Source organism: Cygnus olor, chromosome 1 (assembly GCF_009769625.2).
Source record: "Cygnus olor isolate bCygOlo1 chromosome 1, bCygOlo1.pri.v2, whole genome shotgun sequence".
Lineage (NCBI taxonomy): Eukaryota > Metazoa > Chordata > Aves > Anseriformes > Anatidae > Cygnus > Cygnus olor.
The window spans coordinates 90,942,070-90,965,313 of NC_049169.1; the positions used below are offsets into that span (position 1 = coordinate 90,942,070).

The 23,244-nt window shown below is 39.0% G+C and overlaps 1 protein-coding gene across 7 annotated transcripts; it reads left to right on the forward strand.

The window, feature by feature from the left end:
• The first annotated feature begins 171 nt into the window (after window positions 1–171).
• CD47 (CD47 molecule) lies at window positions 172–22,158 on the forward strand. 7 transcript variants are annotated; one of them, XM_040569106.1, is made up of 12 exons: window positions 185–334; window positions 2,078–2,425; window positions 3,895–3,942; window positions 6,001–6,090; window positions 8,990–9,091; window positions 10,791–10,883; window positions 11,388–11,483; window positions 12,990–13,082; window positions 14,368–14,399; window positions 16,660–16,684; window positions 17,267–17,294; window positions 19,843–20,047. In XM_040569106.1, exons 1-11 carry the CDS (start codon window positions 280–282, stop codon window positions 17,290–17,292), a joined length of 1,008 nt encoding a protein of 335 aa, XP_040425040.1. In that variant the 5' UTR covers window positions 185–279; the 3' UTR covers window positions 17,293–17,294; window positions 19,843–20,047. The 7 variants fall into 7 exon arrangements, with proteins under 7 accessions (XP_040425063.1, XP_040425040.1, XP_040425029.1 ...); XM_040569095.1 differs by lacking the exon at window positions 17,267–17,294 and having other exon boundaries at window positions 19,843–22,158; XM_040569136.1 differs by lacking the exon at window positions 3,895–3,942.
• The last annotated feature ends 1,086 nt before the right edge of the window (window positions 22,159–23,244 follow it).

Here is a 23,244-nt window from a genome sequence, read left to right on the forward strand (position 1 = left end):
CCCTGCCCTTCCCCACAGGGGCGGGGAGGTGCCGCCGGCAGGGCGGCGGCCGTTGGCGACCGTTAGGGGCGCGCGACGGGATCGCAACGGCCGCCCTCGCGCTCCGGCAGCCAATCAGCGCCGGCAGAGCGCCCCCCCTCCGCGGGGGGGGCGGCCAATCGGCGTCGGCAGAGGGTGTCCCCGCCTCGAGCGTGGCCCCGCCCCCCGGCGGCTGCGGCGGCCAGCAGCGGAGGAAGGCGCAGTTCTGCTCCGCTCCGCTCCGCTTCGCTCCCCGCCGCCATGTGGCTGCCGGCCGCCTGCCCGCTGCTGTTGCTGCTCGGCGCCCTGCGCCACGGTGAGTCCTGAGGGGCTGGGGGGGGGGGGGGGGGGGGGGGGGGGGGAGCTGGGGAAGCGCTGCAGCTTTTAATTGCGCTTGTGTGTAATCCTTGTGAGGGGCTGGGGAGTAGTTTCTGCGCGTTCCCTTGCTGGGGTGTGGGTGCTGTTGGTTTTGTGAGGCGCGGTTTTAAAAGTGCAGCGAGGAGCCCTGAAAATAAACCTTGTCCCCGCAAAGTGCCCTCGTGCAGGATACCTGGTTAATAAGTTAATTATAAGCCTTGGTGTTCGGTTGTAACCCGGTGATCGTACGAAAATATAACAGCACAGTTCCAGTGCTGAAGGCTTTCTAAATTTGATCCAAGGCCGCTGCTTCGAAAAACCTGTGCTACCCCAGTGACGCAACTCTCTTCTGAGATTTCCCTTCCCCTTGTTGAATTTAGTCACCAAACCCATACCCCAGTTCTGACCTGCTCCAGGCGTGACTGTCAGCAGTTCCTCTGAAGTCACAGGGGCTGCCCAGCGCTCTGAGTGGCAGTGACGTGGTTTCGTCATACCGCGCAGGCCTTTGCTCACTTTCCGTCTTTATCAGGCAAATATGTCAAGCATTCTGAATCACCAGTGCCACTGAGGATTTTGGGAACGATCACTGCTATGATTACTGGTCGACTAAGCCATCGGTTTGTACAAGTGATGAAAAACAGAGGAAATTAAAAGCCTTCATACTTTACAGTCGAACAAGTTTAACTGACTTCTTTCTTCCGGTTCCTGGTGTGATTTTAGTATTGATGTTACTAATTGTTGGTGTTCTCAGGAACTGGAGAATGGCTTTTTGTTTCAGATAAAATCTTTAGGTCTTCCTTAAATAGTGGTCAGTGGTACACTTTTGGAACGGTGCTGCGGTGTTGGAAAAGAGGTTAAAACCAGCAGCAATAACATAACATACGATGATTTTTATTACTTGCATTGAATACCATTCATGCATTAAGCACCGTGGTTTACAATACGGGAAAGTGAGTTCATTGTTACAAATTCTCCATTTTCAATCCCGTTGTTTTGTATACTCAAATGCTTAGTAAAACAGATTGTTTACATATGTTATTTTGTGTGCACTTCCGTCATTGGGGAGGAAGAGAAAAATGAAAGTGTTCTAAATCTGCAGGCATTTGGCTCCACCTTCAGAGATGAGGAGTAAGTGATAAGCTTTTTTTTTTTTTTTAAACTAAGCTGCTCTGCCTCCCTTCTTTCAGAAGTGCAGAGGTAGAAATTAATCCCTGTGACCTTAACGAGCTGTGACAGATGCTTGCGTGGAGCTGATGGCACCGTGCTTATACTGCTAGACAGCTGTGTGATCTGCAGGAAAAGTTTGAACATCAGTGGCACTGCTTATGGTCAATGTTATGCGTGTGCTTTGCAGAAACCAAGCCTTAAGGCAGTATTTCTGTGTATGGCATTTTAGGGGAAGTGTCCAAATGGCAACCCAAAGCCTTATTATGATTTTTTATTTATGACTGGTTATGGTATCTGTACGTTACATGCATGTGGGAGTGGCTAAGCCTGTATAATAGGGCTGTGATAGAATTATAATAATGCCTTTTTTCTTCTTTTGCTCCTCCCTTAGAACAGGATGCTTTCTTATGATTTTGCAGGAGAGTTCTTGTTTTCCCAAGTTGTGTTATAATTATTTTTTCTTCTGTTTTTCTTTTTTTTTTTTTTGTATTAAGAAATAATTCTGAATGTATCAATTTTCATTTTTTCTTCCTAGGTTCTGCCCAGCTGGTGTTCAGTACAGTAGATTTTGTTGAAAGAGATGCCTGTAATACTACTGTCGTTTTACCTTGCCACGTGGTTAATCTAAAGGAGCACGAAAGTAACATCTTTGTTTCGTGGAAAAAACAAGGAAAAGTACTTTTTTCTTTTAACGGAGCAGAACAGCGTATTTACAGGCATGAGACGGTTCCATCAGCTAACTTGCTGTCTCAGCAGGATTTATCTAAGGGCATTGCCTCTCTAAAACTTAAAAGTTCGGAAGCAGAAGATGGAAATTACAATTGTGAAGTAACAGAATTAAACAGAGAAGGAGAAACAAAAGTTGATCTTAGAACCGTCACGGGTGAGTTGTCTGCTTGTCTTAGAACCTGTTGGGAGAGAAAAGCAAGATCTTATGGGAAAGAATAAAATAATGAATATGACAGTATTACTACTGGAAATTGATAGTGCCAAGATTGTTGGGTCCAGGCCTTCTAACTTGAATGTTACTCTCTGTTACTTTGTGTTGAGGGGCGTGCTTCTGTGGGAAAGATCTGAACACATTTTTTTTGTTCTGTACCAATTGCTGAAGGTGGTTTGTCTGATAAGATCAAGTCTATGTTTTCTCAAATCTTTTAGGTTATGTAGTTGGTGTTACTTTCAGCACCTTCATGTTACTGTGTTACATACTGACGCATATTCTTAATATCTTTGTACTACTGAGATGTATACAGGCATCACGGGGCAGCAGAGATGTTTTGTTTGATGAATAGTATCTTGCAATCTTTAGCTATTCTGAAAAAATTACAGATGGAACTGATAGAAATGTTGTATAAGAGTTCTAAGACTTGATCTAAAATGCTGTTTTTCAGTGAGGTTGAAAATGCTACTACTAGGTGATAACTTCTTACGGTTGTGCAGCATTAAATGTCGTCTTTGGACAGACGATGTTAGACTGAAGTAACGGGGACTAAGTGATGAATTTCATGTCTAGCAAAACGTTTTACCCTATCTTGTCAGACACAGCTCGTGCTATAGCACCTTAGCTGTTGAATAATGGTATGTGCTATACATGGGCAGTCTGTCTAGTATGCTGCAGAAGCGGCATTTTCACTCAACGTGTGTGTAGTTTATCTGTTTGGCACAGGAGACTTGATTCTTGCTTCTGGAAAGTTTCTCAGAGCTGAACACGTTGCATATATGTTGCACGTGGAGTCTCACGGGTCTGCTGGAGAATATTTTGCTATTGTTTTTGCATTTGTCATTAAGCTGTTTCTGAATACCAAGCAGATGTTACTTGTATCCTGCTGCAAACATCTGGGTAATTCACAATCTAATTATAGAGTTAATTGTATCCACTGCAAAACAAATGCACTCCTGAAATAGGCTGGGGGGGGGCTGGGGTTACAACCACTGAAAGAGTCAGGATGCTACAAAAACAGAGGACAAAGAATAGGCAACTTTTTTTTTCCTTCTCTGTTATTGCCTTCCCCTCGCTCAGCCTTTTTGGGCTGCTTTTGTTATTCAGTGTTGAGCTGTAGAAGAGAAAGTAAGGCTTGAGGATCTGAGAACATTTGTACATAAGCTGGGCCAGTGTTAAGGTTTATGAAGACTGGGTCTTCTGTTCAGAAGACTTTTTAAAAACCAAGGTTTTTGTCCTTTTAAAAAAGGTCAGTAATCTTTTAATAAAACATTGCTTGTGATACAACTTTATTTTTTTTTATTTTTATTTTTTGCCTTTTTTAATCCTTTCTGTTTGCTTAGAACTTTGAAATAGTTGTAAAGACCTACAAAGCAGGAAACTAATGTAAGTTTTCTAATTCTGTTTTCTAGTTGGCAGTTGTGGTGAGGAAAAAGCCCCAACACCAGACAATAAATGTGGTTAGTAAAGAAATTATTGTTACAAGCTTGCATTAGGTTTTAGAGCATATGCTGAAAAAAGCAAAATCTAGTCTTGTGCTTGAGGTTTTATCTGAAGGTGAAAGAGTTGCTTGCTCTCGTTTTAAGAGCTTTGGCTTAATCTTTTGGTGTTTGTTCTTCAACATTTTAGATATCCTTGAGAAGGAAGTATAGCAAAGGAGTTTTGAAGAAGGTTGGTGAATAATGGAAATCTTGTTGTAGTCTTCACTTTCATTTCTGAGCAGTGAACTCATGCTGTCACTCCTACTATGTTGCAATTGTTTTTAGAGGCTTTATTATAAAAGCCAAATATTCTCCATTTTCCCTTGGTAAACGCATGCTTTCTCTTTAGAAAGCAGTTAGTATAGTGAAGAAGATTTCCATGCCTGTGCTCTTGTCTTTGGCCACACCTTTTCCTGATCAGGTACCTATACTGGCAAGTGACCATAACAGTGTGTTTTTTTTGATGTGTGGATTTTATTTTTTTTCTCCTATGGAAAGTATCTGGAAGTATCTGTTATTAATTTGGAGCTGGCTTCCTTCTATTGGCTTTCAAACTAATGTTTTTAGCCAGTTTATTTCTATGAAACACTGCATTAAGGGAAATGTATTAGTAAGAAAATGTGTTCAGCTGTTTCTTGTACGTGCACATACCAACAATATTGCAAGCCCCTCCATACACAAAGTGCTTTTAGACTCTGAGACTCAACCATATAGTTGCTTGCTGAAATCCTAGCAGATATGAGGCTTTGTGGCTGCTTCTTTGTGTGCAGAATAAGTGGTATCACCACCTGGAAGTGCTGCAGAGGAAGTTATGCTACTTGTCAGTCTCTGTTTGCAGATGCTTTCGAGTCATCGGTAATTCCTTTACATCAAGCACTGTCACTGGGATTTGTCTGCAGGAGCTGGTTTATCCAAAGAATGGCAACTGTGCACTGTGAGAAGGGCTGAAAGCAAGGATTTTGTGTGGAGAAGTGTTTTCTTACCATGAAATAATGCTTTTCTTCCTCTTAGGTATTTGTGTCGTTTTACAAACATGAATCTTCATTGATAGTCTTTAATAATACAAAATTGAGCCAAAACAATCAAGTACAGTGGAAGTCTTTAATTTCCGCTTTACTTAAACATGCTCTCTGTGGAATTCATGAATTTCAGACTGTCCTCAAGGTATTACCTGGCACTGGAAATTGTGAGGCATTGCTACTTAATTCCACGTTTCTGGAGCTGCAGGTAGAGTTTTGAAATATGACAAGTGCAAGGAGTATGCATCTAAATGAAGATCAGAAATTTTTTTGGAAGCAAGTATAATGTAAGAAAAGGCGACTTTGGATTCAGCTGTGTGAGTCTAAATGATGTTATGAGCAGAGATGCCAGAAACAACTCCATTTTCCAGTTCAGTGGAGAGGTTTTCAGAATTGCACGTTGGAAGGTGGCTTGCATGATCTTACAGCACGAGTGACTGAACAGCCTAAGCCATCCAAACTGCAAGGGAAAAAAGCTAATGGATGATGATGGGAAGATAAAGGAAAATGTGTGACTTCTAAAATTAACAAAGCAGTGTTTCTGTCGAACTTGGGCTAGCTCCTCGATTCCTTATCACACATCTGGACTTCTTTGGGAGTTAAAACCGTTGGGAGTAGAGTAGGACAGCTGGGGAAGCATCAAATCGGGCCTTTCAGATCTTGCCTAACTTCCCTGATTAGCCTAAATTCACCATTTCTCTGGTCTAATGTACTGTTTGCAATTCCACAACTTGTGCTGCTAGAAAGCAGCATAAACATAACCTCTGCTGTACTGGAGGTCAAGACTTGCAGTTTGGAAATGTTACAGTAAGTAGAAATACCTGAAAAAAACAGGTTGTCACACAAGATTGGAGTGAAAATTACATAGGTAGAAGTCGTGGCTTTCCTAGAATTAAGAGGTGTAACAGGCTAGCTATTAAATGCTAAATGAACAATCTAGGGGATAGCCTAAAAGGAGCAATAAATGCTAGTAATCTCACATTTTTCTTCCTATGATTTTTCTTTGTTTATTCTGTAGGGCGACAGTTTGACTTCGTGGAAAGTGTTGTCATCTCGGTGTTGCTGTTCTTAATTGTTGTTATTTATTGGGCTCAGTTAGGTGTTATTGGTAAGTATCGACTCTAATTCTTTGCAACTATTGACTTGTCCTAAAATCACTTACATAAAAGTATCTGTGCAGGATGAAAGGCAGTACTTATGTATGAAAGGATGTGTGGTAGAACCGATTCAGATAATATACAGCAGGGCAGTGTGTCTACTTTATCTAGGAACTTAGCATTTGGTTTTCCCTGGAACTCTCTCTTGATCATCCACGATGTATTATTTATGTTCATTTCTGGGATTGCTTTTGAAATGAACTAACACAGTTAGAGATTTAACTTGGTTGCAGTTCTCAGAAAAGTTCCTAAGCTCTCTTACTTGCAGGCATTGTCAATAAAAAAAAAGAAAAAGCACACCAAGTTAAACTTTTGCCCTGCGTAATTTTCAGTTTTGCTTTTCAGCGGGTCTTATGCTCTTTCAAGGGCATGGAACACACATTTTTGGCATTGAGCACAAGACCTGATCAGTAAGATCTGTGTTTTGGGGCTTCAGCATGCCACTTGTTAACAAAACATACGTAATGTGGATAGAGGCAGTTTGTTGTGGGGTTCTAGCCCTAAGCACTGGGATCTGGGCCAGTCTGCTCTACTTTGCGTGGGGGCCAGGGGTTGCTTCCTGAGGTTAACATACTTAGCAGCTGTAAGATCATAGAAGGTATGGCTTGTTGCCTAAAAGGCCCGTGTTCAGAGCTAGTCTGCTGTATATATGGTAATGGTTCTGCTCCCAGTTTTGTTGCAAATAATGAGCTTTTTTGCATGTGTGGAAGTTTTGCGGGGTATAATTAATAACGTCTACTGTCCTTGATTAAAACCAAGAAGCATTTGTTCACTGTTGGTTCGCCATGCATTAGTGGGTGATGAAAAGCAAAAACATTTTTCATTTTGGCCACAAAATCAACATTAGAGAAAGATCATGCTATCTTTTTCATGTAAAATTCTACATTAGTTTCTTGACTCTGGCTGAATTGTAATTTAACACTGGTATCAATGATTTTGTTAAATGTTTTCAGAGACAATACATTCACTGGTGTCAGACACCCTTAGGCATTCTTCATACAACAGTGTCCAACATGTATGCAGCGTAGAGAGTGCTTTGTGTCCTAGTCTTTCAGATAGTTCTCTGTGGTGCAATTTGTTATATCAATCTTTGAGATTTTTCAGCATTTTTTAATTTTTGGACTTAAATAAATTCTGCTTAGAGTCAAGTCCATAAGAAATGGAAGGAAATCGCACTCAGAGTGATTTATAGTAATCGCATATGTATTCAGTCATCTATGGATATAACTTGCTTTCTTAACCTTTTCATGAATCATGAAAGGTTCACCTGTGGTCAGAGGTTGAAAACTAATACATATATTTTTTTATGATTTTATTTCCATAGTGTTAGATTCCTGATTTTTTGTTATTATTTATAGTGGTTTAAGGCTCTCTGGTTTGTTCTGAAATGTTCTGGAATTGCCATTACCTTGCATTTGTACCAGAACTTGCATATTTTTAGTATTTTGATAGCAAAGTAATAATTGCCTTGGGATGTCCATGGATACATCCATGGAGAAGCACTATCATTTTACAGGATTAAGTTGAGCCTGCTTGGATTTTATTGCATCTCTGTACATTATCATGAGCTCTATAACTTCTCTGGGGAAAAGTAATCCCGCTACTTCTAACTCATTGAATGTGGGTGTACTTACTTTTTTTTCCTTTAGTTTATGCTATTTTAATAAACCTGTGAATCCAGTGATGATAGGGTATACCTGTAGATTCATTTGTAACAGATATATGTATTTTTTAAATGGCTTGATTTTTCTGCGTGACACTTGGGAATATATGGGGGGGGGAGGTTGGTTGGTTTGGTTTTTCACCAGGATTAACTTTTAGGAATTGAGTATAGTGTAGATCTTGTTCTGTTAAGCCATGTGAACGTAATTAAAGGTAGAGTTTTAATTACAAGAGAGAGCATTCTGTAACCCTTCCATAGATAAAATACTATGAAAGATTTAGTCATGTATACCCTCTACAGTATTTATTGTATCCTAGTAACGTTGGGGGTTTTTGTGCTAATGCAATGCCTGTAAGCAGGATGTTATTTCTGTACATGCTCCTTGTTATTCCTTTTGAAGTTATTTACTGTATTTGTTCTCTGCTAGTGATTACCAACTTTGACGTATACCAAGACTGTTGGTATATGAATACTCAAGCTTGGAGCTAGCATTGCCTTTTTTGTGTCTTCGTTTTAGCAGTGCATAAGGCAGAAACAAAACAAACACGGATGTTTATTTGATGATATATTTGTACTGTTCCATCTTTTTAAAACCCTTCAAGTGCTGCCGGTTTGAAACCTTCCAGTGGAATTGACCATTGCTGAGATAGTAGCTATGTTAACAGTGCAGTTTTACTGAAAATTAGTCATGTCTTATGGCATCTAAACATATGTAGATCATTCCTATATACTTATCCTCAAAGCACTCCAGTGAGACAGGAGAATCACCTGTTGCACATCTAACTCTGCAGTGTCACTAGGAAGAGGGTTTCTAAATCCGTGTCTGACATTCACCTTAGTAACAAAATTGCTATAGTATAATTTTAAATATCAGTAATGCATCTCCTTGAATTAACCTGTACCATGTCCCAAAGTTATTTTGACAGCATTGGACCGGAATTGTATAGAAGGTGGAATTAAGAGTTTAACTAGAAGACCAATGGCAGGTTTCACTTAACTGAGTAAGCCATATTGACCATATCAAACAATGAAAGCAAATGGACTCTTGGTACTTAAAATTGTAAATCTTAGGAGTTTGTTTCTTTGTTTAGGACAGAAGTCGTAGTTTTAATATCTGTTTATTTTTTGTGAGAGAATCTGTGTGTCTGATTGGTTTCCTCTCTGTTTCTCTTGGTTTCGTTTTTAAGCATTAAAATATGAAACTGTACATAAGAATAAGACGTATGTTGCTGTAGGATGTGCCATCTTCACAGTTCTTGCTGTTATAGCTGTTGTTCTTTTTGTCCAAGGTAAGTGAAATAAAAATCCTAGTTTAAGGGAATGAGAGCACAGGTTAATCTCTTCAATATTGTCATATGAAGTTAGTACTGCCTATTAATTGCCAGCTACTTATTTCAAAATGAGTAAAACTGTAGAGTAAAACAGACATGGCACTGTGAATGTCACAGAATCACGGAGTGGTTGAGGTTGGAAGGGACCCCTGGAGATCATCTAGTCTGACCCCCTGCTCAAGCAAGGTCACCTACAGCACATTGTACAGCATCATGTCCAGGTGGGTTTTGAATTTCTCCATAGAAGGAGACTCCAAAGCCTCTCTGGGCAACCTGTTCCAGTGCTCTGTCACCCTCACAGTAAATTTTCTTCATATTCAGATGGAACTTCCTGTGTTAATATTTGTGCCTATTGCTGCTTGTTCTATCAGTGGGCACCACTAAAAAGAGTCTGGCCCCATCATCTTGACACCATCTCTTAGGATATTTATATACCTTGATAAGATCCTGTGTTGGTTTTACCCTGCTGGGCAGCTGAACTCTACCACAACCGTTCTCTCGCTCCCCCTCCTCAAAGGGAAATGGGGAGAAAATACAATGGAAAGGGCTCAAGGGTTGAGATAAGGATGGGGAGATGACTCAACAATTATTGTCATGGGCAAAACAGACTCAGCATAGGGAGATTAATGAAATTTATTACCTATTACTAACAAGCTAGAGCAGGGAGAAACTAAAAACACGTTCCCCTCATCCACCCTCTTCCACCTCCTTCCCCTGAGAGGTGCAGGGGAATGGGGGTATGGGCGATGTGGTCAGTCCCTGTTGTTTTGTCTCTGCTGCTCCTTCAGTGTCCCTCTCTGCCCCTGCTCCACGTGGGGTCCCTCCCTCCCACGGGATGCCGTCCTTCCTGAACTGAGCCTGCGGGGGCTGCCCCCAGGCAGCAGCTCTTCAGGAACTGCTCCCACATGGCTCCGTACCACGGGGTCCATCCATCCCCCAGGAGCAAACTGCTCCAGCACGGGTCCCCCATGGGCGGCAGCTCCCCCCAGACCCCCTGCTCCTGCGTGGGCTCCCCTCCACAGGCTGCAGCTCCGGCCTGGGGCCTGCTCCTGTGGGGGCTCTCCATGGGCCTTCTGCACTGACCTTGGGGGCTGCTGGACTGCTTTTCACTCCTCTGCTGCTGTTGTGCAGCAGTTCTTTCCCTTCCTTGACTCTGTTCTTCCAGAGGCCCAACCAGCGTTGCTCACTGGCTCGGCTCTGGCCAGCGGCAGGTACCTTTGGAGCTGGCTGGAGCTGTCTCTGATCTGATGTGGAGAAGCTTCTGAACTCTTCTCATAGAGGCCACTTCTGCAGCCCCGTTGCTACGAAAACCTTGCTACTTAAACCCAGCATAGATCCCCTCTCAGCCTTCTTTTCTCCAGGCTAAACAGGCCCAGCTCTCTCAGCCTTTCCTCATAAGAGAGGTGGTTTCAGTCCCCTAATGATCTTTGTAGTTCTCAGATGGTCATAGAGAGATACAGACTCCAAATGGATTTATGTTTTCTGTGCTGCTGCCTTGCATGATTGCTAAAGGCTGGGGAGGAATTCTGGTGCTTAACTTCAGTGGATTTTGGGGGACCCTGAAAATTTGATGATGCTCATGTTCTACTTTTATTGCTTTGTGCTTTCTTCCAACCAAAGATTTCTGTTTTACTAATTTCCATACAACTGTTTGCAGGTGGCAATATTACTATCAGTAAAGTTGGTCTTGGTTTTGTTGTACTGCCTGCTGTGATATTGATGGTGCTTCAATACTATATATTTAAAATTGGTGAGTATTTCTTTATTCACCAGCTGAAGACCATAGTGTTAGAAAAACTTAGGACCTCCTCCCCCAACTCACATAATCTACATACTTTACTTTTAATAAATACATTTTACAATAGCATGCTGGCTTCCTGGCCTTCCTAGTTTCTCAAAGCAAATTAACCTTTGTTTGTCTGAGTTGCTTCAGGGAAGATGTATAAATTGAGAAAAGAGATTTAGGGTAGGACATCTGAATGATTCCTGCTCTTCCTTCCTTGGTCTTGAGATTGGGATGAATGTCTGACTCTCGGAATGTATGTTTTATTTCTTCTGCTTAAGGTTTATTTATAATTTTTTGCTATGCATGCACAAAATAGTTCCCTGAGTGACGTGCATAGTTTTTGTTATCGTGCTGGCTGAGTTTGGAATTTAGGAGAACCTGAATGTTCCTTGTGTGAATGATCTACCTTTCATATCTCTGTACTTGATACTTTAAAATTACAATTTTCTTTTTTTCTCTCTTTTCCAGTTCTCGTTGATGTAACACGTAAAGGATATGTTCTGATATGTCTTCAAATTTTTGGTTTTATAATTGCTTTTGTTGGTTTTGCATTGTGCATCTCAGGTAAGCGATATATCTTCTGTAAAAGTGCCTTTTTACTGTGCTAATGCTCTTTTATCTGGTGAAAGAATAGCCCAAAGGCACTATTATATCAGTTTAATAAGTATGACTGTATCCATCATGGCTGCATTCCATGAGCTGCTGCTTTAGAAATTAACTTCTAAAATTGTTTTCATTTTTGCAACAGTTGGTTGCACCCTGTAGAGTCACCTCAAACAAACACTGACCTTTATTACTGGTACTTTTAGTGATGCCTAAAGTATAAAGAAACAAAATAAATCACAGATAGAGCCGTAATTGTTTTCTAGTGTTCAATGAATAAATCAGAAATTCCTTGTTAATCTCTGCTTCTATGCAAATGATAACCAAATTGCTGGGAGTTGGATGTCATTGAAACAGCCTAAGAAGGCAAATCTGGAAGTAGTAACAGAGGTGAACTTAGGAGTAGCCATCTTTGGCAGTGTATTTAGTTGTAGCATACATATTGGGGTTCATCTAAGCATTTGGACATCCAATTTATTGTTTCTCAGAGACATTTTCATTTTATTAATTTATTTGATTTGGGATTTAAGGAAGTGTTTCTCCTTGCGATGGTTTCTGAAGGTTTCTCTGCTTTGAGTGAAATGATGGACCTTTCAGTGGAGCCCCGATTTAAGTATTTGTAAGGGGCACCTAAGTGTTGTCAAGTAGTGTGTAATAGTGAAATATGCAAGAGTTCTGGTAAAGTGTTACCTTCTAATGTGATCCAAAATGGTGGATGTTTTTACTATGTTCTCAAATCGAAAATCACCCTCTCTTTTCAGGGAGACTTTTTTTTCTTTACAGCTCATAGAAGGTAGATGTTAGCTCTGTCTCTGGAATTTTAGCTCAGGAACCCTTAAGTATCAGTAGCTCATCCTAGGGTCAGCTCACAGGGAGTTGCAATGACTTCAAGGCCCTGGAAAAATGGATGGTTAATAAGGATCAGAGAACAAGGGAGTTTCTGGAATGGACTCCAGGTAGCTTGTAATAGCCAATTTCTGCTCTGTAAACTTGACAGCATTCCTGTTATTTGTAGTGCTATCTTATCCTTATATTCTTGAAAATCAGAGCTATCCTTATATTCTTCTCCCTTGTAAAGGGGAAAAAATGGAGGGGGGCGTGTGTGGAAACGTAGACCCTTTTTTTACTATTAATAACACTATTGTATTTTGTAATCTAATGCCATTGTTGGAAAAAAATGGGATCAAAGATATAAGTTAAATATAAAATGTAAATAATATCACTAATCACAGTGAATGTCAGTGGAATACTACAGCTGAACTGTTACCAGGATAAATTAATAAATGCCTTAGTATCATTAAAGAACATAGACCAAAAAAAAAAAGAAAGATGCAAAAGTAGCTTTGGGAGAGGCTCGAAAGAAATTAATTACTTCTAGTTTTAACAGGCTTATTTATATAGTATTTATATTTGAAAAGTTTGTGTTTTTACTTGTGTCATATGATACAATCTCTTATTTCTTAACAGCCTGTCGTTCACAACTTCTGTCTGTTGTAATTGCCGGCTTAGCTGTTATGGCTGTTGAGGATCTGCTTGCTCTGTTTTATATATATACTAGTTGTAAGTAGCATTGAATATTCTGCATTGATTTTATTTATTTTAGATTTCACAATTACATCGTTAAAAAATAATTGCTGATAAATTGTATATATTGGCATTTGTTTCATAGACTTTGGAGAGTCTGTAGTAAAAAAAAAAAAAAAGTTTTAGCTTATAATAAACAGACCTGGGTTTCCCAAGTAAGAGTGTTTCAGCTGTAAGATAAATATTGTTGTTTTAAGATCTGAGTTTACACAGTTGCCAAGCTGAGGGTTAGGACTAAAAGAGCAAACATTTCAAGGAGTCTGTGGAGTAAGTTACAGGATGGCACAGACAACAGCGTATAGTAGATATGCTCAGAATACGATTTCGAAGAAGCAAAATCTGCCTAATGATTTCCATGGGTTAGATGAAGGCTAAAATAAGAGCAATTTGAATGAGGTCCTCTTGTTTTAATCAGTCCTGTTTTTTCTTATACTTAATTTTAAAAGCCAGGAGCAAAGGATAGCAATGCTTTGTTTCAGAAACTGGTCTGTTCACCAGATCTCAAAATGACTTGAAGGTATAAAATCTGGTCAGGCCTGCTAGGTCAGCAAAAAGCACATCAACACTGTGGGTTGGAATGTGGTGCAGACATCTCTAAGCTGGCACACCACAGCATAATGTGGACTTTATAACTTGTGTGTAAGAGAGCAGGGTAGCTTTATTTGCTTCAAGCTGTGCATGAAGGCTCTTCAAACAGCTTGTTAATTTGGATGTGGAACCATACAATTGAAGATACATTGCTTCCAGACTTAAGCTGACTTGAGTCAGCTTAGTCCATAGTCTGCACTGAACTATGCGGTCTCTCCGTTTCAGTATGTGTGGTGATGGTCAGAAATAGTAGACCCGGAGACAGGGAGGAATTCCATTAAAGAAGAAAATAAGGCAGAAGGCCTAATATCTGAGATTACAATAAGTCAAAATGTGACAGAGGTGAAGTGAGCCTTTTAACAATAATAACATTTTTTTTGTTGTTATCGGGCTACTTACGAAGCTTGTACAAAACAAGCACAAAGAATAACATGTAATGTAACTTATTTTTAGAGCTGAATGCCTTGAGTGAGATAATTTGGATCACACGTATTTAGTTCCTAAACACAGGAGTGCTTAGAGGCTTTTAGAATTTGGAGATCATATTATGTAAGTTTGAATAGAGGAAGCTGCAATTTTGTGTGTTGCTACTGTTTTCCAAATGTTATCAGTAGATGTTTTTATTTGGCTGATCACTTGTTCATTCTTGCTTTTTTTTGGTAATTGTTTTTAGGTTCCAGAATGAAAGATCATCAAACTCCAAGGGTAAGCTTAAAATTAATAAATTTGGGGTGACTAGATGGCTCAGGGGATTGTAGTGAGATACTGAGCCTTTCTTCACTAGTTCGAATTCAGACCAGGTTGGTAGCAAGCAAAAGTTATGGCTGTGTAACAGATGTCTAATGTTGAGTGAGTTGGTGGTCTTCATTGTCCCTATTGAGTGCGTCTATAGTACTGTTATTGCCACCCTTACCAAGTGTTGTGCTCAAATAGAGTTTTTAAAGGGATGTCACAAAGGTGGTGGATGTGAACGGAAGTTTGGTGTCTTTAAATGCACTCCTAGCCATTAATTTATAAAGACCATTGGTTAATGTTTTTTCATTAAGGTGAGTGCAGAATACTGTTTTTTTGTTGTTTTTTTTTAATATAGGTGGCTTATAACAAAGACTTAGGCTTGAGTTGATTTTCTGTGGCCTTCTGAACCAGAACCCTTTAACGTTTTCTGGAATTCCCAACTATGCAAATACTGTAGCCTTGACCTTTTCCTCTTTTACCTTCCTGTAAAGTCCTATAATTTGTCGACACCATCTGAAAGCAGAGTAGTCCTTCTCTGAGGCACACAGAAGAAATGGAAAAGCACTTTATTTCTTTAAGAAGCTTTTTCATGCATTTTTTCTTAATTCCAGAATAGTCATTCATAAAACTGTAATTTTCATAGACTTAAGTAGTTCTTTCTGGTGCTCCATGAATGTGAACTGCCTGATTTCTGGAATTCTGCAGAAGCAAGTAAAAAGGCACAAATGTAAAATATCAGTAGAACTTTGTTGTAGCAGGGGAGCACAGCAAATACTAAGTCATCCCATCTTCATGAATGCCAGTCATCGTTTGAGACACATTCCTAGGCCTCCTTTTTAGCCAATAGCCTGAGACCCAGCTGTTGAAAAAGGCCAGTTTCTAACAGAGGGGCATGAGAGCTTGACAACAGATATTTTTTTTCTTTGCTTTTTCTCCATTTCCATTGTAAGGAATAGTATTTCAGAGGATTGATGATACCTTGCTTAGGGAAGGAACATAAGTACATGGAGCTTGAAAAAAATAAAAATAGAGGCAGTTCACAAAGCTCACTATTAATAATGAGTTGAGAAGTGTTTTACAGATATACGTTGCTCAAAAAGCAATCCTGCCTGTATGTTCATCTTTGCTTGTAGAATTGAAGCAAAAAGGGCAACAGGAGGTGTTTCTTTTCTTAGTTTTTCTCTGTAAATGAGCTTTGATATACAAACCGACATGTTAAATAACATCCTTTGCGGAACTCCTTTCTCTTTATAAGCAATTTTCCTCATGAGGTGGTTTTCACACTGCAGCAAGGATTTAACAGATAAAGAAATGGCCGTAATTTTTTATGTAGTAGAGAACTTCATGTTACCCTGAATTGGAGACGGGAATAAAATCTAAAGAATTTAACAGAATTTAGGTTGTTAGAAAGCTCAGCCACTAAAAACGTGTTTCTAGCAGTTAGTGGAGTGTCCAAGGGACTTGGATGACAAAAAATCTGTGCACGTGAATTTATGGAAGTCACAGATAGGCCTTGGTGGAAAACTGAGTGTGTTCATATGTTGCTTGTTTCCATCAAGGGCTGTTCAGCATATATTGCTGTACTTTGAGGCATTAAACAGACGTGAAATCATTTTGAAAATACAGTTTTATTCTGTGTAAATTTAAGACTAAGGAGTACTTCCTGTCGATGGAGGGCTTCATTTTGACAGTGGGGCATACTTACAAAATGATGCTTGATGCTTTCTTGAGGCTGAGGGGGAAAAGGTGCGTATTTTGAAATCTACCACTCTTAATCAATTACTAATTTGTGTGTGTCACTTCTGCTGGTTGTCTACCAGACTAAACGCACAGCTGTAGTGTATTTCCTTCTGAGAAGATTACACCTGACTGTGCTTGACTAATTTTTTTTTTACTCATGCTGTTTTATTCCTAAACATTGATCAATTTAGAGAAATAATCCCCCAGGTTCTAGAAGTTAAAAGTAGTATCTGCATACCTTTTGCTGCCACCTAGAGGTATTTCATCTGAGGAAAAAAATTACAGAGGGGAAGAATAATCTGGAGAGTGCAGTTATAGATTTTAATTTGGGGGGGAAGTCCTAGTCATTAATTTTATTAATGCTCAGCTTTCTTGATTTTTGTAGAATCACTACTTACTGTATATGTCAATTAGAGTAATTTAACTGTGGCGAGCCAGAAGTAAACACGAAGGCATTTTATACATATATATATTTTTAAATGTTTTGCAGAAAGCTGTAGAAGAACCACTAAATGGTAGGTGATATTCAAGACTTATCATCTAATTAAGAGATTAATTATGGAAATAATTAAGAAATAATCGTAGTTTTCAGTGCAACAGCACTGAGGTGGCAGAGATGTATGTCAATTCATGTGGCTCTGCGAGTCTGTAAGAGTTTGATCTCACTGAAATAATGTCTGCAGCTCCAGACCCCCCTGTTCTAAACTACTGTGCGTGCTAGCCAGTGGCGTCATTTGCCTGTTTGGGGACAAATATAATACCTCAGGATATTATATCCATCATTTTTGCTTTGTTTCCTCTTAAAAGGTGGTATTAATTCTTCATAAGCATTTATTTTAGTGGAAAACTTGTGATTATTAGCAAAATCTATCCCTGTTGCTCTACTCTTTTACTATTTCCTTGGGTTGGGAAACTGATAGCACTTACGACTGGGGAAATTTACAGTGAGAAATGGTAACTGAGATATTCTTGCTATTCTGCTCACTGACTGGCATGCTGAGTGAACTTCTGAAGTGAATTTTAGAATTAATTTGAATAATAATTAAGAAGCATTTCTTGTTTGGCTTGTTACTAATCAATTTGCTTGGCTTTTAAAGATGCAAAAGGAGTGATGTTAGAATGATGGTGAGTCAAAATACGTCTCCAGCTATTTACTTTAACATTTAATTGGGGATTTTGATGTTTAGAGTTAGCCAGTGTTAATATAATGAAGCTTGGAGGGCAGGTTTCAGTGAAGGTGCCGGTTTTAGTCAAATTATATTTAATTGATAAGAAATGATACAGAAAATATTTATTCTACCTAAGAGAAAAAATGTGTATTTGTAAACAGTGAAAAGGACGGGTTAATGAGAAACGACCATTAAATAGGATGCTTTTGATCAAATGTGGAAAGTCAAATAGTTTATATGCCTCCTTTGTGCTTATGTAGTATGTAAGATGCATGGACTGTTTTGTGGGTGGTAGGTTGTATTTGTGTATTGTTTTTTTATATTGTTTTGTTTTTGTTAGCTCTTCTCTTCCTCTTGAATTGATCTCCCATGGAAGTTCACAGGAGATTGGCTTAAAAGAAGTAGTCTTGCATGCTGTATTTCCCCCACCACCACCCTTTCCACACCTTTAGATGTTCTTTAAATTCTGTAGGTTTTGTTAGGTTGGTTATATTTCAGTCAGATTTCACTTAATTTATATTTGTGTCAGATAGTAATGATTTAAAAACAAACATAACTGGATCACATTTTCAATAAAATTTAAAAGCTGCTTAAATAACCTCAACATATTTTTGACAAAACAGAATTCAAAACTCCAAGATCAAAAGGTGCAGTATGGTTTCTGCTCATCAGTTATGCTTGATATTTAATGATCTAATAGATATCAAAGATAAGCTAGGCCAGAACACAGCAACATAAGATTTCTTGCGATTTGAAATGCTCTCAATGCTGGGATTAATCCGTCTTGATTTTATAACAGCTTGTAAGATTGCAACACAAACTGTATGTGAATAGACTACTCCAAATTGATAGTAAGACATGAAATTAGCAGGGCTATATTAACTCAGCCCAAGGTTCTCAAGCTGGTACCTAAAGTAGGTAGCCTAGTTTTTGAAAATGCTCTGTTCCTGCATCTCATATCCATCAGAAAGACAAGAGTTTGTCTGGAATTGTTAAACATCAGATTGGTCTTACTTAAGAGCTTACATTATAGATTAGACGCTTGGGTTTGAAAATGAAAACAGTTGTTTATTCATGCTTTTCTGTACTTCATTTTCACGGGAGTTGGATAGATAAAGAGCACTTGCTGATGCTGTTGGAAATTCAGTTTCTTGCTGGAAACTGAGTGAGCTTGTGATGAGGTATCATTAAACCTTTAACAGAGTACTCCTGCATTGAAATACAACAATTTGCTAGTCAGGATAAAGAGTAGGGCCACGTTAAGCCTTGTAATTTATTTGAAATATAAATATATCGTGTCTAGAAGGCATGAAGTGACAATATGACAATAAAGGAGGCACTAAATAGAGCCCTACCTGGCAAAAAAAAAAAAAGTATGGCAGTTGATTTTTATAAACAGGATTCTCTACAAATACCATGTACTGCTAGGTGCTACTTCTGGCTGCTTATGACAAGTATATGATTCATCCAAATATGCCGTAGGATTATTTTCTAAATCAATAGAAAAATACAAGTATTTTTGCAGTACAGAGGACGACTGTGGTGGTGTCTCCTAAATATGTTGACGAAAATGTGTACCAGTTAGTATAAACTGAAGTAGGCAGGAGGAGTGGAAGGTAGGTCATGCTGCAGAAGTGACAGTTACGTGTTCTCCTCAGCAGTGGTTTGATGTCAGGAAACAGATACTTACCAGTCCATTGTGTTCTTTTTTCAAACCTTTCAAGAAGTGAGGTGAGGATGGAATCAATATAGTTACCATTCACTGCTGAAGACAAAGGTAGAATTTTTCTTGGAGAACCAATTTTTAGTAAGTCAACCGTTTCTTCTTGCGTCTCCTTTAGGCTTACAAAAGCCTGGCTTCGCTTTTATTGTTGAGGTAGAGCTTCCAAAGACACCAAAATTGCTAACTATCAATTTCATTTTGATTTTTTTTAGGATAGGGTTAGATGCCTGACCGCTTTGTCTGCTTTGAAAGGCGGATGGCTCCTAAAAATAACAGGTTTCACAGATTGAAGGCAAGGGCTCTAACTTGCAAGCTGGAGGCAGGAACCGTTTGAGCTTTACTTGCTTTCTACCTTATCTGTCCCTTGCAAGTTCACTCATATGTGCAGGGGTAAGTCAGATGCTGAAGCATGCTAGCATACAACATGTCATGTGAAAGTAAACCAGCATTAGGAGTAAAAACAGGACAGGTCAGACAGATTCAGTTGGGAGCCAGTACAGCTTGTATCCTATGCGTAAGCTGGAGCTCCAAGACACAATGTCCACTTCTGTGTTGCAGAGAGGCTGAGACAGCAGTTGCCTATTAGTTATCACTCTGCAAACAAGCTTAACACTCAAATAATGGAAAAGTTTGAAAGAAGAAAAAAAGCATTTTTTTAAGCTGTTACTTAGGTAGGCAGCGCAAAATGTTGCTGTTTAAATAATAATTGTGTTTCTGAATAATCACATACATATATACATATATATATATTTATGTATCTTTTGTTTCTTTTAATTTCCAGCATTAAAGACAGAGACTGAATCTACTGCAGAGATGAGTGATGGGTGAAAAGTACATTGTTTATACGCCGTGGCCTTGAAGATGCACTACTCAAAGAGAAGAAATTCAGGAAACTAGTTGTTTTGCATGTGTGGCAAAAGTGCTTTTGATATAAATGATGTAATTTTATAGTCACAGCAGCTGTAGCGAGGAACATGTGTGTTTGCCCAAGTGTGATCTTCATTTCTTTTATTATGGTATATATGGTGTGGTTGAGGGTGAGAATATAAAAAGCACTGTTTGCCCACTAAAGCATCTCCCTGCAGTATACTTAGTGGTATTACTTTTACAAATTATCACCAGTCACTGCTTTGATAATGGGCCTGCTCAGCCCGAAGATTGCAATACCATTTAGACTATTGTTTTCTTTACTTGTGTGCATGGTCAAGGTATGGTCATAATGTCCGTGATATGAACAGGAAGCAGGGATCATACAAATACTTCTTTTCCAACATTCAGGAAAACTTTTATTTAAAAAAAATTGCTTATACATAAAGTTACATAAATATAAACTTTACTCCCAGTTCTCCTTAAATGATTAACCGAGTTACCCTAATTCCACAGAATGATGATATTCCTATCTATGCACAGCAGTCACATGCTGTGGCGACCAGTATTTTAGTCCAGTGAGAGCTCTCTGTGCCTCGTAAGTATTCTTTGACAAGATACTGCTCAGCTCTTGGAGCCAAATTCAGCACTGGAATTACAGAGCATAGCACCTAGTCGTTTTCATGCTGAAAGTGTTTTTTGTGTTTGTTCATGTTGTGCAGCATGTGGTACTGGAACCAATTTCAGTTTCTCTTAACTGACTGCATTTGTAAAACTCTGATGCTTCAGAAAAATAGGAATTGTCCTATTAACATATTGTTAACAGTTTTAAAATCAGTTTTCTTGAACAGAAATTGCAGTTATTTCATTTCTGACCCAAGTTTGTGATGCTGCCATTACATCACAAATGCATAGACTAGAATATATGTAGGAGGAGCTGATGCGAAGTGAGGAGGCTTCGTTGCTTTGTATATGGAAGTGGTACAGATAAAAAAAAAAAAGTGTAGAATCAATTCTACAGGACTTGCACATTCCATGAGACTTTACAGTGTTTTACAGCTGCATTTGTTCCAATATAGTTGGCTTCTTTTGAATTTCATTTACACTTTGTGGAAATCTTTACACTGGCTCCAATTTGTACTAATAAAATTGTAATAAAATCCACTTTTTTAAAAGATTCTGAGTAATGCGATAAGTCCCAGATTTGGAAGTTATAAACTAGGGTTCATATCCGTGTTGTGGGTGTGTGTTGCAGAGATCCACATGAGATCCTCCAAGTCTCAGTGCAGACACCTTGTATCAAGAATTCAGCAAAATAAAATTGAGATATCTAATTTTACAATATTCTTTACTGCAAGGGCTGCAGGACTCAGCCACTAGAGCAACCCTTGGTCCAGCCCTTGCTAAAATCAGTGAAATTGGCCACAGTGGAGAGGGTTATTCATGTGATAAAATGTTTAAGAAGCAAATATGGTATACGTTTACTTGCATAACTTAAAGTTTGTCAGTGGGAGTATTCATATAAGATTTGAGCTTCCAAATATGAATCTTTTTGATGCAGGCTTTTCCATAATCATAGCAATCCACCTAGAGGTGGGAGACATTTCTATGTTACCAATTCTGTGTAAGAGTTTACCTGATCAGGTACCACGCAGAGCTCCTTGTTTGTAAGTAGTGATTCCCTGTGGCAAGTTGAAAGTTGAGCAGTTGAAGAAGAAAAAAACAAGCACTGGAATTCTTTTTGAGGTATCCTGCCTTATTAAAAACCATAATGTATAATAGCTTTATGTTAACTACTGCAAAGCAAATTGCAGTAGAACCTGTTGTGTGTCTCTGTGGTGATGAGGCCAGCCTGTTACTAGGGCACTGCTGAAAAATGTAGAACTCGGTGACTGTGTACAGACTGCAGAATCAATCGCTCCAGAAATGGGAGAAACCTAGCGTGCTGTTGCTAAGGGCTCTGCTCCGGGTTTCTTGTAGGTACAAATTTAAACATGAGAGTTTAAAAAGTCATTGACATGCCCAGCCCTTTTCCACCAGTAACTTAAAACCAAAGTTCATAACTGTTTGATACCATTCATGGGTGTATATATGCGTGTATATATATATAAATGCATAGACATTTTAAATATCTATAGTCTTTACTCAAGCAAATGTTTTTATTTATGAAACATGAAAGGATTTTGTAAATATTGTGTTAATGTACTTTAATTAAAGTCATTTTAAGTTGTTTTTGTGAGAGATTTTCTTGTTGCTGTCACAATGAACTTCTGTAACTGCTTCAGTCATAGGTCTTCTTCTCCATCCCTTTACACACCCTGTCTCCCAGATGACTTTTTAGATATACAGGAATGTTCTCCATGTTACTTAAATTGCTGCAGGTGGTTTTGGCTGAGATATCTTTTGTTTTTCCTTCAAAAGCTCATCCATTTGGGGAAAGAAGCTTGTAGCTTGTCCTCTTAACTTCCATTTGAGCTGACCAATGTCCATCATCAACTGTCAGCAGAATATGCTGCAGGAGGAAATACGGGCTGATGAACTACAGAAGCTCCCCATACAACTTAAAAAACACAGCAGAGCAGTGCATACTTCTTGTCTTCATAACACTGAACTAACTTTTCTGGGATAAAACTTTCTCGTGTTACTGCTAAAGTAGTACTCCATAAATTCTAGGTCTTCTGAAGTTGTTTCTGACGTTCTTCAGAGAGGAGCAATGAGAGAAACGTTTAAGTCCTCTCTAGAAGCATTTACGCTTACATCCACTTCAGTGAAGCTGAGTTGATGTGAACAGTTCCACTTACTAGCCATTCTCAGCTTGTTCAAGGCAGATTCAAACCATGGTTGTTCAAGACCTCTTCTGAAATCTTTTGTGATTCCCTGCCACCCTCACTTTCCTCTCAAAACAAGCCAGGAGCTGTAGTTCTGAGATAGGAGACTTAAAAATTTTAGAACTTTGCTGTATATGGACCTGCTGAGAGTGACCCTGGTCCTGAATCTCAGAAAATTTGCATGCTCGAACCTGCAGGGAGGGGGGAAGAAAAATACTTGAATGCTTGTCCTTGCAGCTGGGCTATGGCATAATGGGAAAGAGTTGTCATAAAGTATGAGAGGTGGAGAACCAAACTGTATTTCAGTGGACTGATGAATTAGCAAGGAATTTGCTAATAATATACTAATGTAAATAATTAGCACAAAGGCAAGGATCATCTGTTTTGGGGGAGGAGAACTGCAGCACTGAAACAATTTTTAGTGTCCTTCTGTTCTTCTGCTTGCTTGCTTGTTTTTGAAGGCTGTAGAAAGGAGGCTTTTGAAATGA